The sequence below is a fragment of the Xyrauchen texanus genome, chromosome 6, assembly GCF_025860055.1.
Source record: "Xyrauchen texanus isolate HMW12.3.18 chromosome 6, RBS_HiC_50CHRs, whole genome shotgun sequence".
Lineage (NCBI taxonomy): Eukaryota > Metazoa > Chordata > Actinopteri > Cypriniformes > Catostomidae > Xyrauchen > Xyrauchen texanus.
In genome coordinates, this window is record NC_068281.1 from 5661753 (window position 1) to 5689090 (window position 27338).

The 27338-nt window shown below is 41.3% G+C and overlaps 1 protein-coding gene across 5 annotated transcripts in view; it reads right to left on the reverse strand.

Annotated features, from left to right (window-relative positions):
• Window positions 1–1355: 1355 nt before the first annotated feature.
• Window positions 1356–27338, reverse strand: part of LOC127645095 (galactose-specific lectin nattectin-like) — a 119936-nt gene continuing 93953 nt past the window's right edge. For 3 of the 5 annotated variants that reach the window (XM_052128621.1, XM_052128625.1, XM_052128623.1), the window contains exons 2-7: window positions 15618–15716; window positions 14253–14297; window positions 14083–14162; window positions 13866–14000; window positions 1991–2102; window positions 1356–1507 (exon numbers count right to left, since the gene is read on the reverse strand). In XM_052128621.1, coding sequence (XP_051984581.1) covers window positions 1443–1507; window positions 1991–2102; window positions 13866–14000; window positions 14083–14162; window positions 14253–14297; window positions 15618–15675 — 495 coding nt within the window. In that variant the 5' untranslated portion in view covers window positions 15676–15716 and the 3' untranslated portion in view covers window positions 1356–1442. Of the gene's footprint in view, window positions 1508–1990; window positions 2103–13865; window positions 14001–14082; window positions 14163–14252; window positions 14298–15617; window positions 15717–15793; window positions 15817–15846; window positions 15870–27338 lie in introns of those variants that run through there. The other 2 variants (XM_052128624.1, XM_052128622.1) reach the window with 2 other exon arrangements.

Genomic DNA, 27338 nt, shown 5'->3' on the forward strand with positions numbered 1-27338 from the left:
GGGCCGTCTACCTGCTTCTTCAGCAGCATTTGTTAATGAAAAACCATTTCAAATCATGTTCTCACATCCCTGCGAGATGGAGAAGTGTGTGTGCTGCCACAGGTGTTTTTATTATCCTTGAGACTCCCTATTCCTCTTGACTCTTGCATCCTGATTCATCCCAATACTTTGTAGCCTATTCCACATATTGTCTGTATCAAATCATGCATTATCTGATTCTAGTCTATTAAAAGCATTTACAGAAAGGGCCTTACAAGGAGACACAGAGAGAGACTGTGACTCTCTAAGCTGTAAGGGGGCAGTGGTGGCTCAGTGGTTGAGGCTCAGGGTTAGTGACCAGAAGGTCAGGGGTTCAAGCCCCAGCACCACCAGTGTGTCCTTGAGCAAGGCACTTAACTCCAGGTTGTTCTGGGGGGATTGTCGCTGTAATAAGTGCACTGTAAGTTGCTTTGGATAAAATGTATGTAAATGTATTTTTCCATAGTTCTGCACCTTGATTATCAAAGTAAAATGATAATTAAATCAATAAATTAATGATTAAAAATGTAACATATTGAATAACATTCATAATTCAGTTTATCATAGTACAATAGAAAAAAAGAAATTGTGATCTAACGTGAATTTTCTTGATGAAAAAAATATGATCGTGTCTGGTATCATGTGCATGTAAAATGGCTAGAAATGTAGTTTTAGCTTAGTTTAAAGTTGACAATTTACACGAGGTTTATTTCTATTTCTTCTGCTCCAAACTTACTTCTCTGTCTGCTCGTATGAATGTAACACATCATTAGAAAGTGTTTCACCGCTGTTCAAATGCATTTTGGATCACATCATTTATATGTATAAATATTTTCCATCTGAAAGGACTGAATTCATATTAAATGAAACAAATGACAATAAAATGCAAAGTAATCTGTTCAGTAATCAAAATACTTTTTGAATGTAACTGTATTCTAATTAACAATGATTTAAATTGAACTTTAGATGATTACAGTTACTTGTATTTTGTATTTAAACTACGTAATCCTGTTACTCCACAACCCTGCCAATTGGAAAATAGTTTTTTCTTGTTTTAAGCATAAACTTCATTAAATATAGTTAGATAGATTTATTTGAAAACGAGAAAAAATATCTAATGCAATTTGGCCAGTTTTAAGAATGTTTAGATATTTTTACTTGAAAACAAGACAAAAATTATTAGTTTTTAGTTTTTTCTGTTTTGCAGTGACCGTTACCACTGCTTGATAGATAGCCATGAGATATTTGGCGATCTTACTTGCAGGTTGAAGAAACAAGACTGCCTGACTTATTTGTGCTGCAAGACAGATTCTCAGAAGAAGAAGAAAAACTTTGTGATTTGCTTGACATTTATTGAGCTCCTCTGAACAGTTAACATTTAAATGGTGTAACATTTAAAGTGAGACAAAAGGTGAGGCTGATGTTCAGTATTTGCTACACACAAAAGGGAACTTCTCAAAACAGTTCAAATCATTCCAGTTGCTTGAATCTGTTAAAAGAAAGAAAGAAAATATTTTATTAATCATGTAAATATTGTGAAGCTTCATGATGCTTATAATTACATAAGAAGGTGAACGGAGAAATATTAATATATAATGTTTACATGTATGATGACAACACTCCCAAATCCCAAATCAGTCAAATAAATCCTGACCAGGCTTGTTTTATGTCAGTATCAATTGCCAAAGTAACCCCTCAAGGTTGTTATATTGACTCTAGTATGACTTTAAAGTCAACATAAAATCTAAATTCACTCTATTACTGGATCTTAATACACATTGTTTTCCTGTTAACACTAAAATAACAATACATGCACATTATTCCAAAGATGATATTTAATCAAAATAAATCCACTGCCTCTGAAACAAACTTCCTTTTTGACTGACATCACCAAGCCCTCTTATTTTTCTACCCATACTATTACAGTTTTTAATACAATTTAATTTTATAATTTCAACTTCAAAGTAGTTACCTCCATAATTCATCTCAATGCAGTGCTCATAACCTCTATAATTGTCGGGTTGTTCAGGGGCCCAAAGTTGGTAGTTCATTGGTTTACCATTACTCCAAAGCCATGAGTTCTCCTGTGAATATAAAAGCATTTAGGATCACATGCTTTCATGGTGTATCTCTAATACATGTTCATTCCCACAGGTGTACTAAACTTACTGTGAGTATCAGAAACACATAAGAGCACCCCAAAATCGATTGAAAGAAAATGTCAGCCTGGTCTCATAAAATGTTTGGGAGCATTGCAACATTTTTGCAAAACTGAAATGACGTGCTTCATTACACATTTGACTGCAGTTTTCAAGTTAAATGTCCAGTGGGGGATGCCAAAAATGAGGGAAATGAGGTTGTAATCGGACAAGATTTTAAGGTGAATTTTAGATGAAGGTTTTAATAACTAAAACTTTATCCTAAACCTAACCTGTCTGGAAAGATAAAAGAAAGTTTTACAAAACAGATCTCCAACACCAAACCCAACCGATATTGTTTTAAAATGCAAATTAGAAATAATAACAAAAGACACTTTTTGTGTCGCTTCTGTGGCACTTTCACTTTCGAGTGTCTTTGGTTGAACTCGAACCACATCCATCAAACCCAACGTCCAACACTCTATCAGGTGAGCTACCAAGCAATCTAAGACATAGGAATAAGTGTGTATATGTAGGTGGGTCTGTAATACAAGTGTTAAAATGTTCAGTTTTTCAAATCATGCGTTAATGTAAAAGTGTTTTGATATCATAATATAGTGGGGGTGAGTAATAGAGTGCAAAATACGTTTTTATAAACTCAAAATCAGTGATTGTACTCGTGATTTGTGTGACAATGATTAAATCAAACAGTTGTTGTAGCGCCTCTAATGTTCATTTCACCTGCAGTGAAACATAGAAAACGGCACTTAAAAGTCAGTTTGTAAAAATTGTAATAGAGTTCATTCAGTGAGACAAGGTTGATTTTGCTTAGTGTCGTTATTTGTAGGACAGGTGCAATTAAACTTTGAGGTTCTTCTCCGGTTATTGCTATTGCACTGTCTGTGTTCAATTATGTTTTCTATTCTCTTATAAATAAAGAGAGCCAATTTATAAGAACTTGGTAGTGTAAATGGGCTGTACGCAGTGCATTAGAAGAATAGATAAATGTACCACTGTGCCTTAAATTCTTTTGCATATTAATTATGTCCTTGTTGAAATGTAAGGCATATTTCTCTGGCAGTGATATGCTCCAAATACGCATGGAAAATATGGTGATTGTCGTCAGGACTAATTGGATGTAGGCTGCATTAAATTATAAAGAATGTAAGTACAGTTAATCATTGATTTACTGACACATTGGCTAGTAGTAAAAGAAGTTGATATGTCTTTAATATCATCTGCTGGTGGAATCCCCAAACTGCAAATGCAGGAAATTAGTTTAGACTTTGTTTCTCAGACATCTCAGTTTAAAGACCTTTTTCTCAGGAAAATAACAAACTATGATTTTTGACTTCATTAACATTCAACATACCCACAGGTAGTGCAAACACTCCCACTCATGCCCACTTGTGCTGGCACAACAATTGTACTTAGAATTAGTGCTCTAACAAACATTGGATAAGATGCAGTGCACTGTCATTGTGTTGTGGCCATGAAAATAGTGCCCACAGTTTGTATGAAAATGAACCTATAAATGACTTACCTTCAGTTGTCTCTGTACATTAAGCTTGGATAGAACAAAGTTTTAACATGGAAAAATACATACTTCAACTTAAAAGGGATAGTTCACCAAAATATTTTAATTCTCTCATCATTTACATTTATGCATTTGGCAGACGCTTTTATCCAAAGCAACTTACAGAGCCCTTATTACAGGGACAATCCCCTCGGAGCAACCTGGAGTTAAGTGCCTTGCTCAAGGACACAATGGTGGTGGCTGTGGGGTTCGAACCAGTGTCCTTCTGATTACCAGATTACCAGTTATGTGCTTAGACCACTACACCACCACCACTCCAGCCGCATGTGCTTAGACCACTACACCACTTAGACCACTACACCACCACCACTCCAGCCGCATGTCATCCCAGATGCGTATTACTTTATTTCTTCTGCAGAAAACAAAGAATTTTAGAAAAATATTTCAGCTCTGTTGGTTCATTCAATACAATTGAAGGGTGACCTGAACTTTGAAGGCCAAATACCACATAAAGGCAGCATAAAAGTAATTCATAAGATTCCAGGGTTTAATCCATGTCTTCAAAAATCAAAAGTTGCGTTTCAGCGCATTGCTTTCTTCAATGCTCCAATGCTTAATCTATGTCTTCAGAAGTGATATGATAGGTTTGGTTGAGAAATAGATCAGTATTTAAGTATTTTTTTTTTACTTTTAATTCTCCTCCCATTATCCACAAAGAATGTGAATTGCCAAAAAAAAAAAAAAAGGAATGTGGAAGTGAAAGTGGAGATTAAAGTAAAAAAAGGACTTAAATTATGCTGCCCTTATGTGCTTTTTTGAGCTTCAAAGTTCTGGTCACTATTGACTTGCATTGAATACACCTACAGAGCTGAGATATTCTTAAAAAAAATCGTAATTTGTGTTCAGCAGAAGAAAGAAAGTCATACACATCTGATTCTGGGATGGCATCAGGGGCGTGTCTAGGGGGAGGCTGGGGGAGGCAGTGCCTCCCCTAGGATAAGCTCTGCCTCCCCTGAGAATTTGAGAAATAATCTGTCCATCTGATGATAAATTACAATTTAAAAGTGGATTGTTTTGTGCATATTTTTCCATCGCTAGCAGATGAGTGAGGTCTGACACAACAAAAATCCAGTTTTGGCGCTGTTTCACAGTGCGCGCGAGCTCGGCGTATGCGCTCAGAAAAAGTGCATTATGTCAGAACAGAACGCCAATGAAATGTTTACCTGGCAGAGCTTTAAAGCACGAGCAAACAATGAACTTTTGTGATTGCGAATAAGTGCAGTGTCCTGTGAGTGTAACTCTACCGCTGCATTAACATATGATGTGAATGTACGTCGAGTTTTCTGGGACTGATCGAGGCGCCAGAACTGCAGCTGATAGAATGTGCGGCGATGAGAAAGCAGTGTGCAGTGCACTGTATGCAGTGCACGAGTAGCGCGTGATGCTTTCTGTTACGAGCGAAGGCAGACGAGGAGAGCGGGTCTAAATGCAAGCTTACTTTATTGAAACAGATAAAGGAATAAACACAAAGAAAAGACGAGAGCAAGAAGGCAGTCCAAGGGGGCACAAAGGGCAGGCAGGAAGTCCAAGGGTGCACCAAGGGCAGGCAGGAAGTCCAAGGGGGCACAGAGGGCAGGCAGGGAGTCCAAGGGGCACACAGGGCAGGCAGGAAGTCCTAGGGGGTCACAGAGGGCAGGCAGGGAGTCCAAGGGGGCACACAGGGCAGGCAGGAAGTCCTGGGGGGGCACACAGGGCAAGGACAGGTTCAGGTGGTCTGGGAGCTGGCCACAGGGCAGGGACCGGTTCAGGAGGCCTGGGAGGAGGCCACAGGATGGGATCAGGGTCAGGGGGCCTGGGAAGAGGCCACAGGACAGGGACTGGGTCAGGAGGCCTGGGAGGAGGCCACAGGACAGGGACTGGGTCAGGGGGCCCGGGAGGAGGCCACAGGACAGGGGCCGGGTCAGGAGGCCCGGGATGAGGCCACAGGTCAGGAACAGGGTCAGGGGCCCTGGGAGGAGGCCACAGGACAGGGGCCGGGTCAGAAGGCCTGGGAGGAGGCCACAGGTCAGGAACATGGTCAGGGGCCCTGGGAGGAGGCCACAGGACAGGGGCCAGGTCAGGAGGCCTGGAAGGCTCGAGAGGCTTGAGAGGCGGAGCCCTAGAAGACTCGAGTGACTTCAGGGGCGGAGCCCTGGGAGGCTCGAGAAGTGGAGCCCTAGAAAGCTCTGGAGTCTCTGGGAGCAGAGCCGTAGGAGGCTCGAGAGGCAGAGCCCTAGAAAGCTCAGGAGTCTCTGGGAGCAGAGCCGTAGGAGGCTCGGGAGGTGGAGCCGTAGGAGGCTCGGGAGGTGGAGCCTTAGGAGGCTCTGGAGGAGGAGCCGCAGGAGGCTCGAGAGGCGGAGCCCTAGAAAGCTCTGGAGCCCCTGGGAGCAGAGCCATAGGAGGCTCGGGAGGTGGAGCCGTAGGAGGTTCGGGGAGAAGGGCCGTGGAAGACTCGAGAGGCTCTGGAGGCGGAGCCCTGGGAAGCTCGGAAGGCGGAGCTCTGGAAAGCTCGGGAGGCTCGGAAGGCATAGCTCTGGAAAGCTCGGGAGGCGTAGCTCTGGAAAGCTCGGGAGGCGTAGCTCTGGAAAGCTCGGAAGGCGGGGCTCTGGAAAGCTCGGAAGGCGGGGCTCTGGAAAGCTCGGGAGGCTCGGAAGGCGGAGCTCTGGAAAGCTCGGGAGGCGGAGCTCTGGAAAGCTCGGGAGGCGGAGCTCTGGAAAGCTCGGAAGCTCTGGAAAGCTCGGGAAGCGGAGCTCTGGAAAGCTCGGAAGGCGGAGCTCTGGAAAGCTGGGGAGGCGGAGCTCTGGAAAGCTCGGGAGGCGCGGAAGGCGGAGCTCTGGAAAGCTCGAGAGGCGCTGACTCTTGGACAGGCACGACCACTGGCGCTGGCTCAGGGACGGTCGAGGCTACAGGCGCTGGCTCACTGACATCGGAGGCTACAGGCGCTGGCTCACTGACATCGGAGGCTACAGGCGCTGGCTCACTGACAGTCGAGGGCTCAGGCTCGCTCACCGTGGCTGACGAGGACTCAGGCTCGCTCACAGTGACATGCGTTGGCGCAGGCTCGCTCACAGTGACATGCGTAGGCGCAGGCTCGCTCACAGTGACATGCGTAGGCGCTGGCTCGCTCACCGTGACAGGCGTAGGCGCTGGCTCACTGACAGTCGAGGGCTCAGGCTCGCTCACCGTGGCTGACGAGGACTCAGGCTCGCTCACAGTGACATGCGTTGGCGCAGGCTCGCTCACAGTGACATGCGTGGGCGCTGGCTCGCTCACCGTGACAGGCGTGGGCGCTGGCTCGCTCACCGTGACAGGCGTGGGCGCTGGCTCGCTCACCGTGGAAGGCGTGGGCACAGGCTCGAAGACCGGGGCAGGCGTGGGCTCTGGCTCGCTGGCCGTGGCAGGCGTGGGCTCTGGCTCGCTGGCCGTGGCAGGCGTGGGCTCTGGCTCGCTGGCCGTGGCAGGCGTGGGCTCTGGCTCGCTGGCCGTGGCAGGCGGAGACTGGGGAGCATAAGCCTTTCCTCTTCTCCTCCTCCGCCGGGCGGACGAATTTGGCAACGCTGGCTCGTTGGCCGTGGCAGACACGGAAAGCCCAGAGGCGGAAACCGGGATCGAGAGAGGTGGTTCCCCGGCAGCGAGTTCTCCCAAGACTAGACTCACATATTCCCTCCACGTGAGGTCTCCGGAGTTCGGCAATTCCCACAGCTGGTATGTTGGTAGCCCGAGCTGGTAGATGGTCTTCAGGGATGTGTCGTCGAAGCCGGTGTGGATGGCAACAGCGGAAAAGAAGTGGGAGTACTCACGGATGGTCAACTCCGCCTGGGTCAGTTCCATAAAGTAAGCTGCTAGATCCATATTTGGTGTTCAATCGTTCTGTTACGAGTGAAGGCAGCGAAAGCAGACGAGGAGAGCGGGTCTAAATGCAAGCTTACTTTATTGAAACAGATAAAGGAATAAACACAAAGAAAAACCCTCAATGGTCAAGAGTCTGGTTTCTCCCAAGGTTATTTTTCTCCATTAATCTACATCTTATGGAGTTTTGTGTTCCTTGCCACAGTCGCCTACGGCTTGCTCACTGGGGTTATTAACTCTTTCCCCGCCAGCGTTTAAAAAAAAAAAAGTTGCCAGCCACCGCCAGGGTTTTTGACGATTTTCGCAAAAATTTAATGGCCCGCAGAATATTTAATTCCATGAATATATGAAGATGCTATATATCAAAATAAAGATCTGAGCCTCTGCTTTTAGGCAAATAAAAAACGATTTTATTTTATCTTCATTTGTTATTTTTAATGCCATTAAGGCATTAAAGGTAGGCTTTGTCAAAAACAACATTTCGGACAAAAAGCTGAGAAAAGGCATTTCTATCTACATTTTGAGCTACATTCTCAAAACTCCACTTTACGTTTAAGACGATCGCAGTCTGTTTCTTTGATCAAAGAGTTGCGTACTCTTTCAAAAACATGCGTCGTGGTCTTTCTTACCAGTATTCCACCTAAAACACGGATACCAGGAAAATTCCGTGTTTGGCGGAAGCTTTTTCATAAAACCCGGAAAATTCCGTGTTTGGAAGGGAAAGAGTTAATATAATTATCATTTAATTATTTTTAAACCATTAAAATCAAATTTTGTCTAAATTACACAATGATGATTAATCGACTTTATGGACGTTGCAGTTTTTGTCGTCTGTTAATGCTGATGTTCTGTGAAGCTGCTTTGAAACGATGTGTGTTGTGAAAGGCGCTATACAAATAAAATTGAATTGAATTGAATTGAATCAATGGGGAAATAAACACAAGACTGAGAAAACGGGCAGGGAACACATACCAGGCTAACAACATTCAACGATTGACACCGATTGACCAAACAGACAGGGTTTAAATACACTGACAAGGGAAAACAGGAACCAATGAACAACAGAACTCAAAACAAGATAACAAGGTGAATAAACAGAAACCAATGGTAAACTAATGAGGACAGGTGAAAACAATGACAGAGAACACGAAAGCTAACAGGGTGACTGTGGAGCTAAACAAAGGACAAAAGTGAAAACTACGGAAAACAAAAGGGACAAAAAAGGTAAACAAAGGGCAACGGTGAAACAAGACAAGGTATCCCTAACACTTTCACATATGCTGCGTTACTTTGTAGGCTAACTGATCCGCGGCTGTACTGTACCAGAAACACAAAGGCATACTCAGTATTTTTTTTATTTCAAATCCAGAAGTTATCAGCAACTTTTATTTAAAAAAAAAAAGTTTTGTCAGCATTGCGATTCTCTTTGTACACATATACACTCTTTAATAGACGTATTCACGTTAAAACCCAATTTAATCAACGTATTCAATGCATTACTTCTATACAGATGTATATATTAATTTGCTCGAGCAAATAAGTGGAAAAATATTTAACCATGTATTTATATTAAAATCGCAAACATTTTAAATTAAAACTTAAAATTGACAAAAACAGCAGACTCATAACTTTTCTTTTGCATTTAAATTTTAATACAATAAATCTTGCATTTCACAAAGAACTTGTTTTTCCACCTCCACGAATGAGACTAGAGTCGTTCATTATCCCGCCTTGTTGAGGTAAATTTTAGTTTTCCTTGCTTTACCCCAGTCTTAAAGTAAAAATGAGACTGTGAAAAATAGTAGTATTTAATTAAATACATTTATCTAAGTCTATTTTGACTATAGATCTCAAAACTCCTCCAGTAGCCCCTTAAATAAAAAACGAACAGTCCTAACTAGAACGTTCATTAAAAAAAATGTAGCCTATTGCTTTTCTATTGGCCATTATTGGGTGTGTGTCAGTCTGCTGCCGGATCACATTAACAACCAGAGTGCGCAGTAGTCACAGTCAGACAGTCACTCTGCACACAGACGATATATATTTTGAATCTGTTGGCAGCTCGTGTTACAAGGCTCACTGCTCATTTAATGCTAGTGTGTACTTATAAGCTTTTCATTAAAGTTTTGTATTTGAACAGTTAAGTTTTGTTTGCAAAACTTTTTTTTTGTCATTTTTGCAGGCTATTAATTTGTTGGGTAACATACCCTAGCTCAGGCTGCTTAGCTACCTGCTTAGTCACTTAAATTGCTAGTCTCTAGTCAATGAAGTTGGCACTGAAGTCAATGAAGTAGACTTTTGTATGTAATAATTAGACCAGTTTTTATTCAACATAAAAAAAATGCATAAGTGGCTCATTAAAAAACAGGCACCTTGTCATTCACCCTCCATGCAAGCTGCCTCTGTCGAGCTCAGCACACCTGCTAGTAACAGTGAACATGCTGCCTCTGACAAGCCCAGTACCTCTGCTCCCAACACTGAGCAGAGCCTTGTTGCACCACAACGGCAAATCCTCCAAACGCATGTCCTCCACAAAATCCACATGCACCATCCTCCAGCTCTGCATCTGTGTCGGAGCCAGCAACATTCTGCCCTCCCCAAAACAGAAAATCCTCCTCCAGCTCTAGTGTGTCTGTTCCCCCTGACTTAGATTTGTATAGCCCATCCCAGCCCAAGCTAAGTAGCTATCCTAAGCGCCCATTTGGACAGGCTCTCAGGTGTTTCAATGCGGGCTGGTATCAGTCTCGACCATGGCTCGAATATTCTGTCTTACGTGATGCCAGCTTTTGCTTTCCCTGCCGTAAATTTAGTGTCTCCAATTCGGAAAGAGATGACGCATTCACAAAAGTAGGCTACAAAAATTGGAAAAAAGCGCTGATAAAAAACAGTGGTTTTCAGAAACATGCCTCCGGCACTGCGCACGTCAGAGCCATGTCTGCGTGGCAGGAATACCAGTGCCGGACAGAGACCAATAATACCATTGTTCATCAAATAATATCATTTGATTACACCCTCCAAAAAGACCCTAAACTCGCAGAGATTGCAAAAAGCATTCCCAAAAACGCGAAATACTCATCCAATTTGATTCAGAACGAGATAATTCAAACTCTTGCCAAAATGGTACTAAAAGACATCCAGACCAAATATGAGGAGGCCGACTCTCCTGGCCTTTGCATTAAAAGTGATGGTACCAGGGATCGGTGTAACGTTGAGAATTTGTCAGTCATCATTAGATTTGTCCGCAACTCGATCCCAGAGGAACACCTAATCGGCCTCATTGAATTGAATCAGCTTGATGCTGAGAATGTGTGTGACCAAATTCTGTCTAATCTGTCTGACCTGGGCTACAATGGTGACAATTTAGTGTCTCAGTGTTATGATGGGGCTTCTGTCATGTCTGGAGTGAGGGGCGGTGTGCAGGCTTTGCTGCAAAACAAAGTGGGTAAAGATATCCCATATGTGCACTGCTACAACCACCAACTCCATTTGGCAGTGGTACATGCAATGCATGCAGAACCTGTGGCAAAGAAGTGCTTTGACTGGTCCAGTTCACTGAATACATTTTGTCACAGACATTATGTTGCAAATAGATACAGTACACCCACACTGAAAAGACTACTAGAAATTCGCTGGACCAGTCATTATGATGTCACCAAGTCTATTGTTCACAATGAGGATGTCATCAGGAGGCTTCTGTCTGAGATAGCAGAGGATGACAGTGCTCCATTTGACATTAACACAGAGGCATGTGGTCTTTTGACCCAGCTTAACAGACAGAACCTCTTTGATACTGGCAAGTTTCTTCTGCATGTGCTTTGTGCGCTGAAGCCAGCCAATTCAATTCTGCAGTCACAAACAGTGGATTTGTGCACTGCAGGGGAAGTGGTGACAGCTTCCCTGGTCACACTGAAGGAGATGCGATGCGATTCATTCTGGGAGGAGCATTTCTCTCAGTGTGGAAGAAGGCCTACCAACCCACCTAAAAGGAGACGGTTAGTTAATTCACAACTTGTCAGTAGTGTTATCTTGTCTACAATAGGGCATGGTGGTGACTCTGATGACCAAACTGCTCCTAATCAGACTTTTAAAAGGACTATGTTCAACATTCTTGATAGGGCTATTGTGGAGATGGAGACCAGATTCTCTCAAAGAAATGTTGATTTAATGAGGGCAACATCATTTCTCCTACCAAAATCAGCGTCTTTCCTTGACCTTTCTCTCCTGAAGCCACTTCAAATGCTTGCAGGCACAGAGCAAAACAGTATGACCTTGCAAAATGAAATTGCTGTGGCAAAAGCAATGTTGCTCAATGAACTGTCCACTGATGCTAACCTCTCTGAAGTATGCAAGTGCATTCAGCAGTACAAAGAGGCCTTCCCCATTTTACATAAGCTGTATGTCACAGCACTTATCATTGGTGTGTCCTCCGCTGCATGTGAAAGTTATTTTTCTACCTTGAGCCGCATTCTCACCCCTTTCTGAAGATCAATGCTGCATTCAAGGAAGAGAGATTTGGTCATTTTGGCACACGAAAAGAAAATCACAAAAGGTCTGGACATGAATCAGTTTGTTTCTGAATTTGCCAAGACTAGCCGCAGACTGGTCCTGTAGATAGGATACACTGGATGTACTACAATAGTTCACAAAAAGGGTAAAATAATAATAAAAATAAAAAAAATAAAAAATAAATAAAAAAAAGTTATGTTGCCTCTGCTAATCATATCATAATTTCAATTCTAATAGTTTCACAAAAATAGCTTTTATTTCAACTCTCTAGGTCTCCTGACCCCCTGTAGCCTAATATGTTATGTTTTCTTTTATATAGGCCTACTGTTTACATTTACATTTATTCATTTAGCAGACACTTTTATCCAAAGCCACTTACAACCAGAGAATAACATTAAAATACTGTTCTCATACCGTTCAAATGAGCATATACATTTTTTTTACCTGGGGCCGCATTCACAAAGAATCTTATAAGAGGCTACAAGTAGCTTCATAACTTTAGACTCCTAATGTGTTTTACTAAGAGTAATTCACGAAGCATTTTAGCCCTAAAAGTAGCACCTAAGTCTGGAACAGCTTAGTAGAAGAAACAAATTAATTTACCTCTTGTCTATACAAACGTGACTTCAGATTCATTTAAAAAACTCTCTCGTCTCGGTTGCACGTCTTCTCACAAGCAAACACCTGTCACTCATCACCAGGCAATCACCGTGATCTGATATATGAATCTGTCAATAATAATAATAAATAATAATAATATCATCATCATATTATTAATGTTGACCTGGTTTAACTAACTTTTATGTGATAGCCCTATAGTCTAATAGGGGCCCTGTGCCTATCTCTGGGTTCCTGGCTTAGAAAAAGATATGCACTAAAACAGATTGTGTGTAGTATAGTTTAATTTTGCGCCGATTTTTTCAATTGTTTATGTTGCCCCCCCAAACAAGCCAAATGCCCCCCCAAACATGATATCCTGGTAACCCCTCTGGATGGCATGAGGGTGAGTAAATTATGAGAGAATTTACATTTTTGGGTAAACTATTCCTTTAAATGACGGGCTGCTTGTGCTGTGTGGTACAAAGTGAATGTGTGCAGTCTGCCACTCATCATGAGAAGCTACCTTCAAAGACGCTCAGAAACTGTTAGAGGTTCAATAACAGAAATATTTCACTACTGTATGCTTATGTAATATTCACTGTAATAATAGTAATGATGATGATAATTATAATAATAATAAATATCAACAGAATAATATATTTAAGCAATATGTGATGCTCTGTTGTGCAGCACTTCATTTAACAAAACTCCAATGTTGTGTTGCATTTTCATTTAATTTAAGTTCAAAGTAATTCACTTGTTTAGACACTTTTAACAATAAAATTTGATTAATTTGTCTATTATGGAATCAGAAATAAATAAAATAAAAAAATTGAATTTGGAAAATAATTAATTTATTATAGGGCCCTACATAATCTTTTATGTCATTTCTGTCTTTGTCCCCTCAATTCTTATTATGGCAATGTGAAAAACTGTGAAGTATTTATAGATCATAATTGTATTTTGGTAGTTTAGACTTAAATTTATTCTGATTGAAATAAAAAATATATTAATTGTATTACAGTATATTAATGGGAATATAACGAGTGTCACTATTGAGAATAAAGAAGCAAAAGTAAAATGTCTCCAGGCATATCAATAATGATTGCTTTTTTTCTGCGTTTGTATCTCTATAAACTTCCCAATAGCACAAGCAACATGAATAAAACAATACATACAGAAACTGCATCATTTCCTCCTATCCAGGTTCTTGTTGAAGTATGAGTCTGTTGTCGGATCATGTTCTGTATAAACATGTACTCCTCATGGTTGTGGACAGAAGCAAGGTTACTACCATAAGACAAACAGGTTTTCTGAGGAGAGAAAATTAATGTTACAACAGACGACAAAAGCTTTCAAAGAATTCATGAATGACAAAAAAGTAATATGTCAAACCTCTGCAGCAATCCAGGTGACTGAAGGGCTGAAAAACTTGAAGCATCTACATCCATATTCAGCCCACCCAGCTGGACAATCTGTTAAGAGATTTTGTTGATATTTTTATTATTGTTAAATAAACTATTGTGGGATTAAATAAATAGATATTAAGAGTACCAAAGTCTTACTGTTACAGAATATGTTTCTGGCTGCTCTCTGATGCTGTATTTCCTCTTAAATAAGAAAATAATTAAATCATTATTACTACTAGTACTACTAATACTTATAATAATAATAATAATAATGGTAACACTTAACAGTAAGGTTGCATTTGTTAACAGTTAATGAACTAACTATAAACAACATTTATTTACAGCATTTATTAATCTTTGTTCATGTTAACTGATGCATATACTAAGACATTTCTTATAATTAAAAAGGTGTTTAAGTTAACATTAATTAACGTCAACTAACTAAAAATAACACGTCTTTACATTATTTAAGTGTCTTGTTTAATGTTAATAATATAGACTACGTTATATTTACTGTATATACAGTATATATATATATATATATATGTGTGTGTGTCCAATACGCCCAACAGTGCAGAAAAATGTTCTCAGAGTTGTATGTGATATTGATTGTTGATTCAATAGTGAATCAATAGTTTGATTAATGTGTTATCTTTTCTGCTATGTAATTTATTATGTCCTGCAAATGTTTGTAACGTGTGAATTACTTTCAATTTACAATAAAGTCTGTTAATACCTATAATTAATGCATTTTTATTGTTAAATACATTTAGTAAAGAGCCTACAAACATTAGTAACACATTAGGTAATGTTGAAATATGTTACACTTTACAATAAGGCTCACAAAACTCCATTATATATATATATATATCACACAGGAACACATGTGAGTGACAATTCTTTCAATATCTCTCCAACTTTTCTCCTCCAGAATGAATCATATTAGACACTTTTCAATGTTAAGAAATGTGTTAGTAGTACTGAATACACTATATATTATTATAGGCGTTTGTAAAAATTAACATTAATAAACATTGTAAAGAGGTGCTGATCCTTGTTATTTCATATAAATGAAATATATATTACATAAGACAAGATTAATACATGATGAAAATAAGTGTTGATCATTGTTGTTCATGTTAACTAATGCATTAACTAATGTTAACTAATGCATTAACTAATGTTAACTAATACATTAACTAATGTTAACTAATGCATTAACTAATGTTAACTAATGCATTAACTAATGTTAACTAATACATTAACTAATGTTAACTAAGGCATTAACTAATGTTAACTAAGGCATTAACTAATGTTAACTAATACAACCTTATTGTAGTGTTATCAAAATAATAATAAGAAGGATATTAAACATACGGTGTATAACAGGCTTTCATTGTTTTATTATATATAATAAAATATTTTCTTATTATAAATATTAATATTATTACAAGGTAATTAATGATTCAAACACAAAATAAAGTAATTCCTTAAAGCCTATTATTGTTATATTGCTTTTACCTGCACCAATCATAGAAAAGAGAAGGCAGAGAGACAGGTAGACAATCCAGACTGCCATTGAGTATAATGATGAAACCCCAAACCAGGACTACTTCACAACTGAAAAACAGAATTATATTAAAAGTAGAATTATTAGACAACACACATAATTAAATATGAGTCTAAATATGTTATACCATCAGAAATTCAGCAAAAATGTGCATTTGAAGCATTCGTTTGGTGACACTACCTGAGAGTTTGCTGGAATCGGTCTGTGTCTGCAGGTTCAAGGGATATTTATATGGAAAACTGAGAAATGTTTACAATGTCTTGATGTCATAATCAAACACCACATAAAGCTGCATCATTTATCAGTGGATCATCAGGGTCTTGCAATAACACACACCTTCCATTGAAGATTTCTATCTTCTGTTGCACAATTTTGTTAACAATCGTTTCCCCTCAGAAAATGTTGAACTTTTGAAATGTTTTCAAAGGCCCAGATATGAATAAGACTGTCCAAACCAACAAACAATGTTACTGCATGGGGCTCCAAAATCAAGCCTAAAAATGATTTGGTGCTCAGTCTGTTTAGGGAGAAATGAAGGGACCTTTTCAGGTAACAATGTCACTGCACACACTACTAAAATGGCTTCGTTTTTTGTCTTGAAATCTCTAAACATCATTTGTACGGATTCTACTTTTTTTTCTTACTCCATTGGCAAATCGTTTTTCTTGTTTTAAATTTGTGAGGTACTTTTCACAAAGTTCTCAATTTTCTAAGCCAGATGATAAAACATGCAATTAACTCCCATAAATTTACACTGAGGCACCCGAGCATTTCTCTGGAAAAATGTCACAGAAATTTGGGAATATTTTATTTTTAGCCAATAAAAAAACATCTAGAATAGAAACCAGCTGTAACACTGTTTAACCCTCATTTGATGTTCAGATAATTTGTACCAATTTTGATTTAGTTTCTTTAATAAAAATGGTATCCTTGATCTGAGTAGGCCAAGGTAAATGGTCTTGCCCAAGGACACTTGGGCCAGGAATCGAACCACCAACCCAGTGATTAGTGGCCGATCTGCTCTACAACCTGAGCCACAGCCGCCCCATAGGGCTTGGTTACTTTTCCTTCATTTGCCATAAACTCAGTTTATGCTGCATGACAAAAACAAGGCAAGGCAAGTTTATTTATATAGCACATTTCATACACAATGGTAATTCAAAGTGCTTTACATAGAAGAGATTAAAATAAGAATAAAAAAAATAAGAATAATTGAAACAGTTTAGAATATAAAATAAAATAAAATACAGTACAAACAGTCGGACACACAGTGCTCATTCAGTAAATGCACAGCTAAACAGATGTGTTTTGAGTCTGGATTTGAATGTGACTACTGTAGGAGCACATCTGATCGCTTCTGGAAGCTGGTTCCAGCTGCGGCTGGCATAATATCTAAAAGCAGACTCTCCTTGCTTAGAGTGAACCCTTGGTATTTCTAGCTGATGTGATCCTAATGATCTGAGAGATCTGTTAGGTTTATATTCAGTGAGCATATCTGCAATATATTGAGGTCCTAGCCCATTGAGTGATTTATATACCAGTAATAATACTTTAAAATCAATCCTAAATGTAACTGGGAGCCAGTGTAAAGACCTGAGGACTGGTGTGATATGTTCATATTTTCTGGTTCTGCTCAGAATCCTGGCAGCAGCGTTCTGTATGAGCTGCAACTGTCTTATGGTCTTTTTGGAAAGGCCAGTGAGGAGTCCATTACAATAATCCACCCTGCTGGTGATGAAAGCATGCACAAGTTTCTCTAGGTCTTGACTGGAAACAAAACATCTAATACTTGCAATATTTTTCAGATGATAGTATGCTGATTTAGTTATTGCTTTGACATGACTACTGAAACTGAGGTCTGACTCTAGAGACACACCAAGATTCCTGACTTGATTTTTAGTTGTTTGACCCCTAGCGTCAATGTATGCATTCACCTTGAGAACTTCATCTTTGTTTCCAAACACAATGACTTCAGTTTTGTTTTTGTTTAACTGAAGAAAGATTTGGCACATCCAACTGTTAACTTCATCAATGCATTGACGCAGGGAGTCAATGGGGCTGTAATCGTTAGGTGATAGGGCTAAGTAGATCTGTGTGTCGTCTGCATAGCTGTGGTAAGCAATTTGGTTTTTTCTCATTATTTGGCTCATTGGGAGCATATACAGGTTGAACAGGATTGGCGCAAGAATTGAGCCTTGAGGGACTCCGCATGTCATGGACGTCCACTCAGACGTATGGTCTCCTATACTCACATAATAACCTCTCCCTTCTAAGAATGACCTGAACCATTTTAGGACCATCCCAGAAAGCCCCACCCAGTTTTCCAGCCTGTCAAGAAGTATGTTGTGATCGACAGTGTCAAATGCAGCATTGAGGTCGAGTAGTACCAGTACTGATAATTTGCCTGTATAAGTATTTAAGCGAATATCGTTTATTATCTTTATGAGCGCTGTCTCTGTGCTGTGATGCGATCGGAAACCAGATTGAAAATTGTCAAAGTATCCATTTGAGTTCAAGAATTTGTTCAGCTGATTGAAGACAACTTTTTCAATGATCTTGCCTATGAAAGGAAGATTTGAGATTGGTCTATAGTTGCTTAATATGGTCTTATCCAGATTGCTCTTTTTCAAGAGGGGCTTGACAACTGCAGTTTTCAGGGAGTTTGGAAAACTCCCAGAGAGAAGTGAGGAGTTTATCACTTCTAGGAGATCTGCTTCTAAACAGTTGAACACACTTTTGAAAAAGATGTGGGAAGTGCATCAAGGGCGCAGGTTGATGTTTTAAGGTGCTGTACGGTTTCTTCCAAGATTTTGCCATCAATTTCTTTGAAATCAGACATAGTAACTACTTTCTCAGGTTGTGGTTTGATTTGTCTGACCCCAGCACAACTCAAGGATGTGCTGATCACCTTTCTGATATTATTGATTTTTTCAGAGAAGAAAGAAGCAAACTCACTGCACTTGCTGTCTGAGAGCATTTCTCTGGGAATCTGGCTTAAAGGGTTTGTCAGTCTCTCTACAGTCGCAAAAAGAGTGCGTGTGTTTTTTAAGTTGCTGTTTATAATATTCGAGAAGAAAGTCTGTCTAGCTTTGCCTAGTTCCATATTAAAAGCATGGATGCTGTCTTTGTTATAATGGACTACAAGTTTTGTCTTCCGCCACATGCACTCTGCTTTTCTGAATTGTCTTTTCATATTTTGCACTGCTGTTGAGTTTCTCCAAGGTGCTTTTTGTCTAACATTCATTGTAAATTTTTGACCCAACATAAGAAATGAAACACAGAGCAATTTTTTTTAAATTGTCAAATAAAATACAAAAAAATCAACCACAAAGCAGAACAAACACACACAGAAATGAAGGGGTGAAACTATAGCACATCCACAATGGAGAACATTTGTGCTCACACACAAACACACACACACACACACACACACACACACACACACACACACACACACACACACACACACACACACACACACACACACACACACACACACCTACTTATTTACACAATGAGGACATATAACACTGAATACAATATATTTGGGTTGTCACTTGTTACTTCATGAACAAGTGTAGACCTAAGTACAGGTTGCTTTCTCACTCATGTGAACCATGCCACAGTTTTATTGTAACTGAACTCAGATCACCTCCTACAGATAGCTTTCACATTACCAACTTTTCATGCTATCCATGCTCTGTTTCTGACTAAACTGCCAGTGTGAATGTCCCCCATATATGAGACTTTGGGGACTGCGGTCATACACAAACTCTACTTAAATGACACTTTGGGGACTCTTACATTACACAAACTACACTTGAATGAGACTTTGGAGATTCTGGTCATACACAAACTCTACTTAAATGACACTGATGAACTGATGATTCACAAACTCTACTTGTATTAGATTTTGGGGTCTCTGGACATACACAAACTCTAATTAAATGACACTTTGGTGACTTTGACATTCACAAACTTCACTTGAATGAGACTTTGGGGACTCCGGTCAAACACAAACTCTACTTAAATTACATTTTGGGGACTCTTACATTACACACACACTACTTAAATGAGACTTTAGGGACTCTGGTCATACACAAACTACACTTGAATGAGACTTTGGGGACTCTGGTCATACACAAACTCTACTTAAATGACACTGATGAACTGATGTTACACAAACTGGAGACTGATATTACACAAACTCTACTTGTATTAGACTTTGGGGTCTCTGGACATACACAAACTCTACTTAAATGATATCTTGGAGACTCTGACATTACACAAACTACACTTGAATGAGACTTTGGGGACACTGGTCATACACAAACTCTACTTAAATGACACTGATGAACTGATGTTACACAAACTGGAGACTGATATTACACAAACTCTACTTGTATTAGACTTTGGGGTCTCTGGACATACACAAACTCTACTTAAATGATATCTTGGAGACTCTGACATTACACAAACTACACTTGAATGAGACTTTAGGGACTCTGGTCATACACAAACTCTACTTAAATGACACTGATGAACTGATGTTACACAAACTGCTACTTAAAGGGATAGTTCATGCAAAAATGTAAATTTTCTTATCATTTATTCACCATCATGCAATCTCAGATGTGTATGACTTTCTTTCTTCTTCCAGAACACAAATTAAGATTTTTAGTAGAAGATTTCATCACTGTAGGTCTATACAATGCAAGTGAATGTGTGCCAAAATGTTCACGTTCCAAAAAGCACATAAAGGCAGCATAAAAGTAATCCATACAACCACAGTGGTTGACATGACTTCAGAAGTAATATGATAGGAGTGGGTGAGAAACGGACCAATATTTAAGTCAATTTTTGCCAGAAATTCTTCTCTCTGCAGTCTGCCCATTAGGTGGCAATATGCACGAAGAATGGGAATCACCAAAAACATAAGAAGTATGTGAAACATTTTTACACAAAGTTTTTTAATTTATTGTAAAAATGGACTTAAATATTGATCTGAGCTGAGATATTCTTCTACAAATCTTCATTTTGTGTTCTGCAGAAGAAAGAAAGTCATACACATCTGGCATGGCATAAGGGTGAGTAAATGATGAGATAATTTTCATTTTGGGGTGAACTGTTCCTTTAAAGCCCAATGAGGCTTCAGAAATGTTTACAATGTCTTGATGTCATAATCAACCACCACATAAAGCTGCATCATTTATCAGTGGATCATCAGGGTCTTGCAATAACACACACCCTCCGTTGAAGATTTCTATCTTCTGTTGCACAATTTTGTTAACAATCGTTTCCCCTCAGAAAATTTTGAACTTTTGAAATGTTTTCAAAGGTCCAGATATGAATAAGACTGTCCAAACCAACAAACAATGTTACTGCATGGGGCTTCAAAATCAAGCCTAAAAATGATTTGGTGCTCAGACTGTTTAGGGAGAAATGAAGGGACCTTTTCAGGTAACAATGTCACTGCACACACTACTAAAATGGCTTCTTTTTTTGTCTTGAAATCTCTAAACATCATTTGTACGGATTCTACTTTTTTTTCTTACTCCATTGGCAAATCGTTTTTCTTGTTTTAAATTTGTGAGGTACTTTTCACAAAGTTCTCATTTTTCTAAGCCAGATGATAAAACATGCAATTAACTCCCATAAATTTACACTGAGGCACCCGAGCATTTCTCTGGAAAAATGTCATAGAAATTTGGGAATATTTTATTTTTAGCCAATAAAAAAACATCTAGAATAGAAACCAGCTGTAACACTGTTTAACCCTCATTTGGTGTTCAGATAATTTGTACCAATTTTGATTTAGTTTCTTTAATAAAAATAGTATCCTTGATCTGAGTAGGCCAAGGTAAATGGTCTTGCCCAAGCACACTTGCGCCAGGAATCGAACCACCAACCCAGTGATTAGTGGCCGATCTGCTCTACCACCTGAGCCACAGCCGCCCCATAAGGCTTGGTTACTTTTCCTTCATTTGCCATAAACTCAGTTTATGCTGCATGACAAAAACAGTAACATTCGTTGTGTAATTTTTGACCCAACATAAGAAATGAAACACAGAGCAATTTTTTTAATTTGTCAAATAAAATACAAAAAAAATCAACCACAAAGCAGAACAAACACACACAGAAATGAAGGGGTGAAACTATAGCACATCCACAATGCAGAACATTTGTGCTCGCACACCTACAACAACAACAACAACCGCCATTCGCCACTAAGTGGCGGTGACGTCACCACAACGCTTGTGCCAGGCTATGTGCACGTTAAGGCCACGTGAAGTGTCGAATGCCCGCTGGCAGGAGGTCACAGGACAGATCCAACAGGTGACACGGGTCGAATGACTGAGATGACTGGCTGATGCACCACCTGTGCCCCCTACTGTGCCAACTTGCTGTGCTTTAGCCACCCTGCGCTCTGCTCGTTGTTGTGAGCGTCGCTCCTCTGCCCTCCGTTGTTGTAGGAGGGCGACTGCCTCCAACTGGCCAGCAGCGTCCTTCACAAGCCTCCTCCAAAGAGGCCGATCTTGACACTGCTGGTACCAGTCATCGGCAAGTCCACTCAGCTCCACATCCTCCTGTACCACATCACTCCATCTCTTCTCCAGCCCCTGCTGCGCCCGCTTAGCCCCCTCTATCCGGCCGAATAGAAACTGTTTAGGCATGCGGTGGCCAGGCATGCGAGCTACATGACCCAGCCAACGCAGCCTTGCCTGCCGTAGGAGCTCACCGATGGGACTTTGTCCACATCATTCAAAGATTTGTGAGCTTCTCACACAATCCAGCCTGGTTAAACCCAGGATGGATCTTAGGCAGGCCAGCCTAAATGCTTCTAATCGGCGATGATGTTCCATTAGGGGGGTCCACGTTTCGCAGGCATAGAGAAGGGAGGGAATGACCATGGCCGAGAATACCTGAAGCTTCGTGCGGAGCGACAAACCGGGTAGCTTCCACACAGTGTTACGCAACCGATGAAAAGATAATGCCGCTCGACTGATTCGGAGTGAGACCTCTGCTGTCAAACCGGAGCTGGTCATAAGCACACTTCCCAGGTATGGAAAACACTCCACTCTTTCCACAACTGCCCCATCACCAATTGGGAGCTGTGGGGGTGGAGTGTCTGATGGTACATAATACCCAGGAAGGTGCTTAGATTTGGTTGGGCTGATGGTAAGGCCCCATCTCTTGGTGACAAGCTCCAGGTTCATCAGCAGCGCCCCCAATTCCTCCTCTGAGTGAGCAGCAATCACCAGATCATCAGCATACATAATGTGGTTTACCAACAGGGAGCCATCCCTTGACCGCACCCGGGCGTCGATCAACCTCCCATTATATCTATACCAGATGGAAATTCCTCCAGTACAGCCATCGAAGGCTTCACGAACCACGCGGTCGAAATAGATATTAAATAATGTGGGAGCCAGAGGACATCCCTGTTGCACTCCCAGGTGAACAGGGAATGGCTCCGACTCTTGACCACGTAGTTTTACCCGGGCCCGCTCGCCATCATGAAGGTCCTTAATGATCGCGAGCAGTGAGTCTGGGACTCCGAAAGCACGAACAACAACCCAGAGCCCAGGCCTACTGATGGTATCATAGGCCTTGACCAGGTCAATAAAGCAGAGATGTAGGTCTTGCTGGAATTCCCTACACCTCTGCTGTAGCAGACAGACAGAGAATATGGCATCCGTGCAAGACCGTCCCTTCCTGAAACCACACTGGGGCTCCGCAAGTCTCTCCTCAGCGTGCCTGGCAAGGCGATGTTGAATAATCCTTGCCAGGACCTTTCCCGGGACACTGAGGAGTGAGATGCCCCTATAGTTATTACAATCTGAGCGGTCCCCCTTTTTAAAGAGAGGGACCACCAGGGCATCCTTCCAATCCTGCGGAATCCGCCCAGTGGTCCAGACTGTTGTTATGATGTCATGTAGGGCAGTCTGTGCACAAACACCACCCTCCCTCAGCATTTCACTGGGGAGATCATCTCTGCCCGGTGCCTTTCCTGGTCTCAGGCTCCGGATCGCCCTCTGTACTTCCTCCAAAGATGGCACCTCAGCCAGCCACCCACAGGGAGCGACATCTTCCTCCAATATTTGTGGCACCGCAGCCCAAGCAGGGTCATCCCCACTTTGTCCCACAATGTTTTCCAGGCTCAGGGACTTCCCCTTCCCCAGGACCTCACAGAAATGCTCAGCAAATCTGCAAACCTGTTTCTGGGGGTCGGAGATTGGATCACCGTTTTTTCCCCTAATGATGGTAATAGGTGTGGTGCTGCAAGTAACTTTTTTGATGGAATTAAAGAGCGATTTGTGATCGTGGGCCACTGAGGCAGACTCCATCTCCTCAGCAACCCGCGACCACCAACCATCCTTGCAGCGCCTCACGGCTCTCCGAATCTCCGAGCGAAGGCTGCGGTAAGCCTCCTGAGAGTGGTACGATGCTGTAGACGATGAGAGTGGGCCTGTCGCTTTTTCTCAGCCAGCCTGAACACCTCCTCCGTCAGCCAGGGTTTCTGAGGAGGTCTGGACCGTGTGCCCAAAACTTCCATTGCAGTTACATGAGCCACAGTCCTAAACCTCGCCCATTTCCCCTCGACATCCAGAGGAGTGGGGGATGATGCCAACCCCAGCTGCAAGCGATGCTGAAATTCTCGCTTGCAACTTTCATCAGCTAGCCTAGACCAGGCCACTATGGGTTTGAAAGGGGTCCTGGGTTTACACCCACCACCGGAGTGGAAGAATGGCAGGCGCATCTTACAGATGACAAGTCGATGGTCAGTGGGCAGATCAGCTCCACGGTAGGTCCTGGTGTCAAGGACATGGGCCCGCATCCGCTGTTCAGTCACTATGTAGTCCAGCAGATGTTCTTGCTTGGACCCGGCATGCATCCATGATGTTGTGTGGATGCGCCGATGCTGGAACAGTGTGTTGGTAATTACAAGCCCATGGGCTGCACAAAAATCTAGCAGCCTCCTCCCGTTGTTATTGAGCTGATCAGGCCCATGTCTTCTGATCACTCCTGACCAGGTGCTAGCAGCATGACCAACTCGGGCATTGAAATCACCCAACATGATGATTCTATCCCGAGGGGCCACTTTAGCCAACACCTGTGACAGGAGGTCATAGAAGGCATCTGACTCATCGGTCTTTCCCGCATCCCTCCACGGATGTTCGTCTTCGGTGGGGGCATAAATAACCACGACCACCACTCCTCGCCTCTGGTTGATGGGAAGGCGAACCCAAAGTAACCTGGGGCTCACAGCTTCCCACACCTCACCGCCACGCTCCCACGCTGCCTTCATTCTTTTGTTCAGAAGAAGAGCCACTCCCTGTTGTTTGGCAGTCACCTGCCCCGAGTAGAGGACAGTCCACCCCTCATAGTGGCAAGAACCAGAGCCGGTCCACCGGACCTCCTGAACACCACAAAGATCCAGGCGGTACCGGTCCAGCTCCCAAAAGAGGAGTGGCAGCCTCTCCTCCACTGTGAGTGTTCGAACATTCCACATGGCCATCCGTAGTGGCTTTTTGTTGTTTCTGGAGGAGCCCCGAGGGTGAGGATACAGTCTCCTGGCTCTGCCTGATGGAGTTTGGCCAGGAGACGTCATAGACGCCTGTCCCCCCAGGGCCTCCGGCACTAGCTTAATTGCATATTTATTCCGTGGTTTAGTGGTAATCAGTTGAAGGTAGAGGGGTTCCCAGCCCCTCGCACCCGTCCAGAGCCCCCATTTGGCCGCTGTAAAGCACCATGACAGAAAGGGGAGGGAACAGTCTTTATTGCCCCCCCGTGGTGCCGTGTGGTGCCGGACAACGTTGCCCGTCCGGCACCACACAGAGGTAGGGTTTTTTTTTTGCCGGACTAAACACCTACACACACACACACACACACACACACACACACACCTACTTATTAACACAATGAGGACATATAACACTGAATACAATATATATGGGTACAAGCCTTTAAAGATGGTCTAGAGACAAAAGAAAGACATGACTGCACTACAGGAGATGCTCTTATTACACTGTACTCCAGTATACGGACAGCAAGCCAAATAAGTTTACCTCTTCTATACAAGATTACATTAATGAACTATTGAACTGCAAGTACAATTGTAGATGAGAGGGTTGTTGTGTCTGAGCATCTTGGCATATAGAATAAGGGAATGATTGTGTATTAAACACTATTCTGAAAGCCAAGTGTTTCATGACTTTTTAAATTCAGCATAAATAACTATAGGGAGTCTGACATTACACAAACTCTCATTTAAGTGGTTTGAATGAATGACAGAGTGAATGGCACTTCCAGGGTCGTGCAGAGACCTTTGGAGGGGCAGGTGCTCAAAGTATAAAAGGGGCACATGGAACAAGGCTTTAAATAGCACGGTGCTCAAAATATCAATACAGTAATATATCGTGACACATTCCTTGCTGATTCGCGTATCGATACGGATGATTCTGTATTGATACGGCAGCAAATGCTGTGATGCAGTTTTGGAAAAGAAACAGAACAGAAAACAAATTTTAAGTTTAAAAGTTAAAAAAATATTTTCTGTCCAGAATAATTAGAAACTGAAGTGTCTTAAGTTGTACCAACCTGATGGCTTTTTCTTCTCTGTTATACAGAATAATTAAGAACAGCCGTTATAGTAAAAACTATAGTAAACGTTATAGTAAAATCAACGTGGCCCATGTTTCGTACAGTAGAGTATAGTTTTATTTAATGCCATGTCAGCATTTTGATGGCAAAAACTGAATTACAAAAATACAAGAGTTCTATTAATATAATAAAAACAAAAACAAAGCAAACAGAAAAAATACAGCAATTTTATTTTACAGCAAATACAACAGATTTTTCACATTAATGTGATACCTGTTCTGGTAAAATCTTACTAAATTCCTTGAGTGAGTATGCTGCTTTTGCTGTTGTTGTTGCTGCTGCTAATACTGGAGTTGATCTGAGAGACTGTAGACATTAAAACAACAAACATATAGGAGATATATTAGCTGATTAAACAATTGTTATGTTACCATGACAAGATTTAAAGATTGCTGAGAGTGTTTGGAACTGGCTCACTGACCTGCCAAGGCTGACTGCTCCAAGAAAATAAGAGGGAGATGCTCACAGAGGCTGCTGCACACCAAGAGCTGCAAGTAGAGAAAATAAGATACCAGATTCAAAAAAGTAAAATTATCTGAGAAAAAAAAAAAACATTAATGGGGGATAGGATGATGGTGGCCATGGCAGGGGTGAGAGTGAGACACAAACATCTATATAGACAGAGGTGTGTGTGCTTGTCTGTCTACATTACACAATACTGTGATCATGATTTCAAGTTGCATTGTGACTCTGAGATGTAGTTGGATTTTGATTGATTATGTCTAATCAAAAATATAAATAAAGAAACTAAAATGTGTATGTGTGTGTTCATTCAAGTCAAGTGGTTTTTATTGTCGTTTCAACCATATACAGTTAGTACAGTACACAGCAAAACGAGACAACGTTCCTCCAGGACCATGGTGCTACATAAAAACAACAAAGGACCAACATAGGACCACATGAGACTACACAACGAAATAAAATACCTATATAAACTACCTATATATACAGTGAGGAAAATAAGTATTTGAACACCCTGCTATTTTGCAAGTTCTCCCACTTAGAAA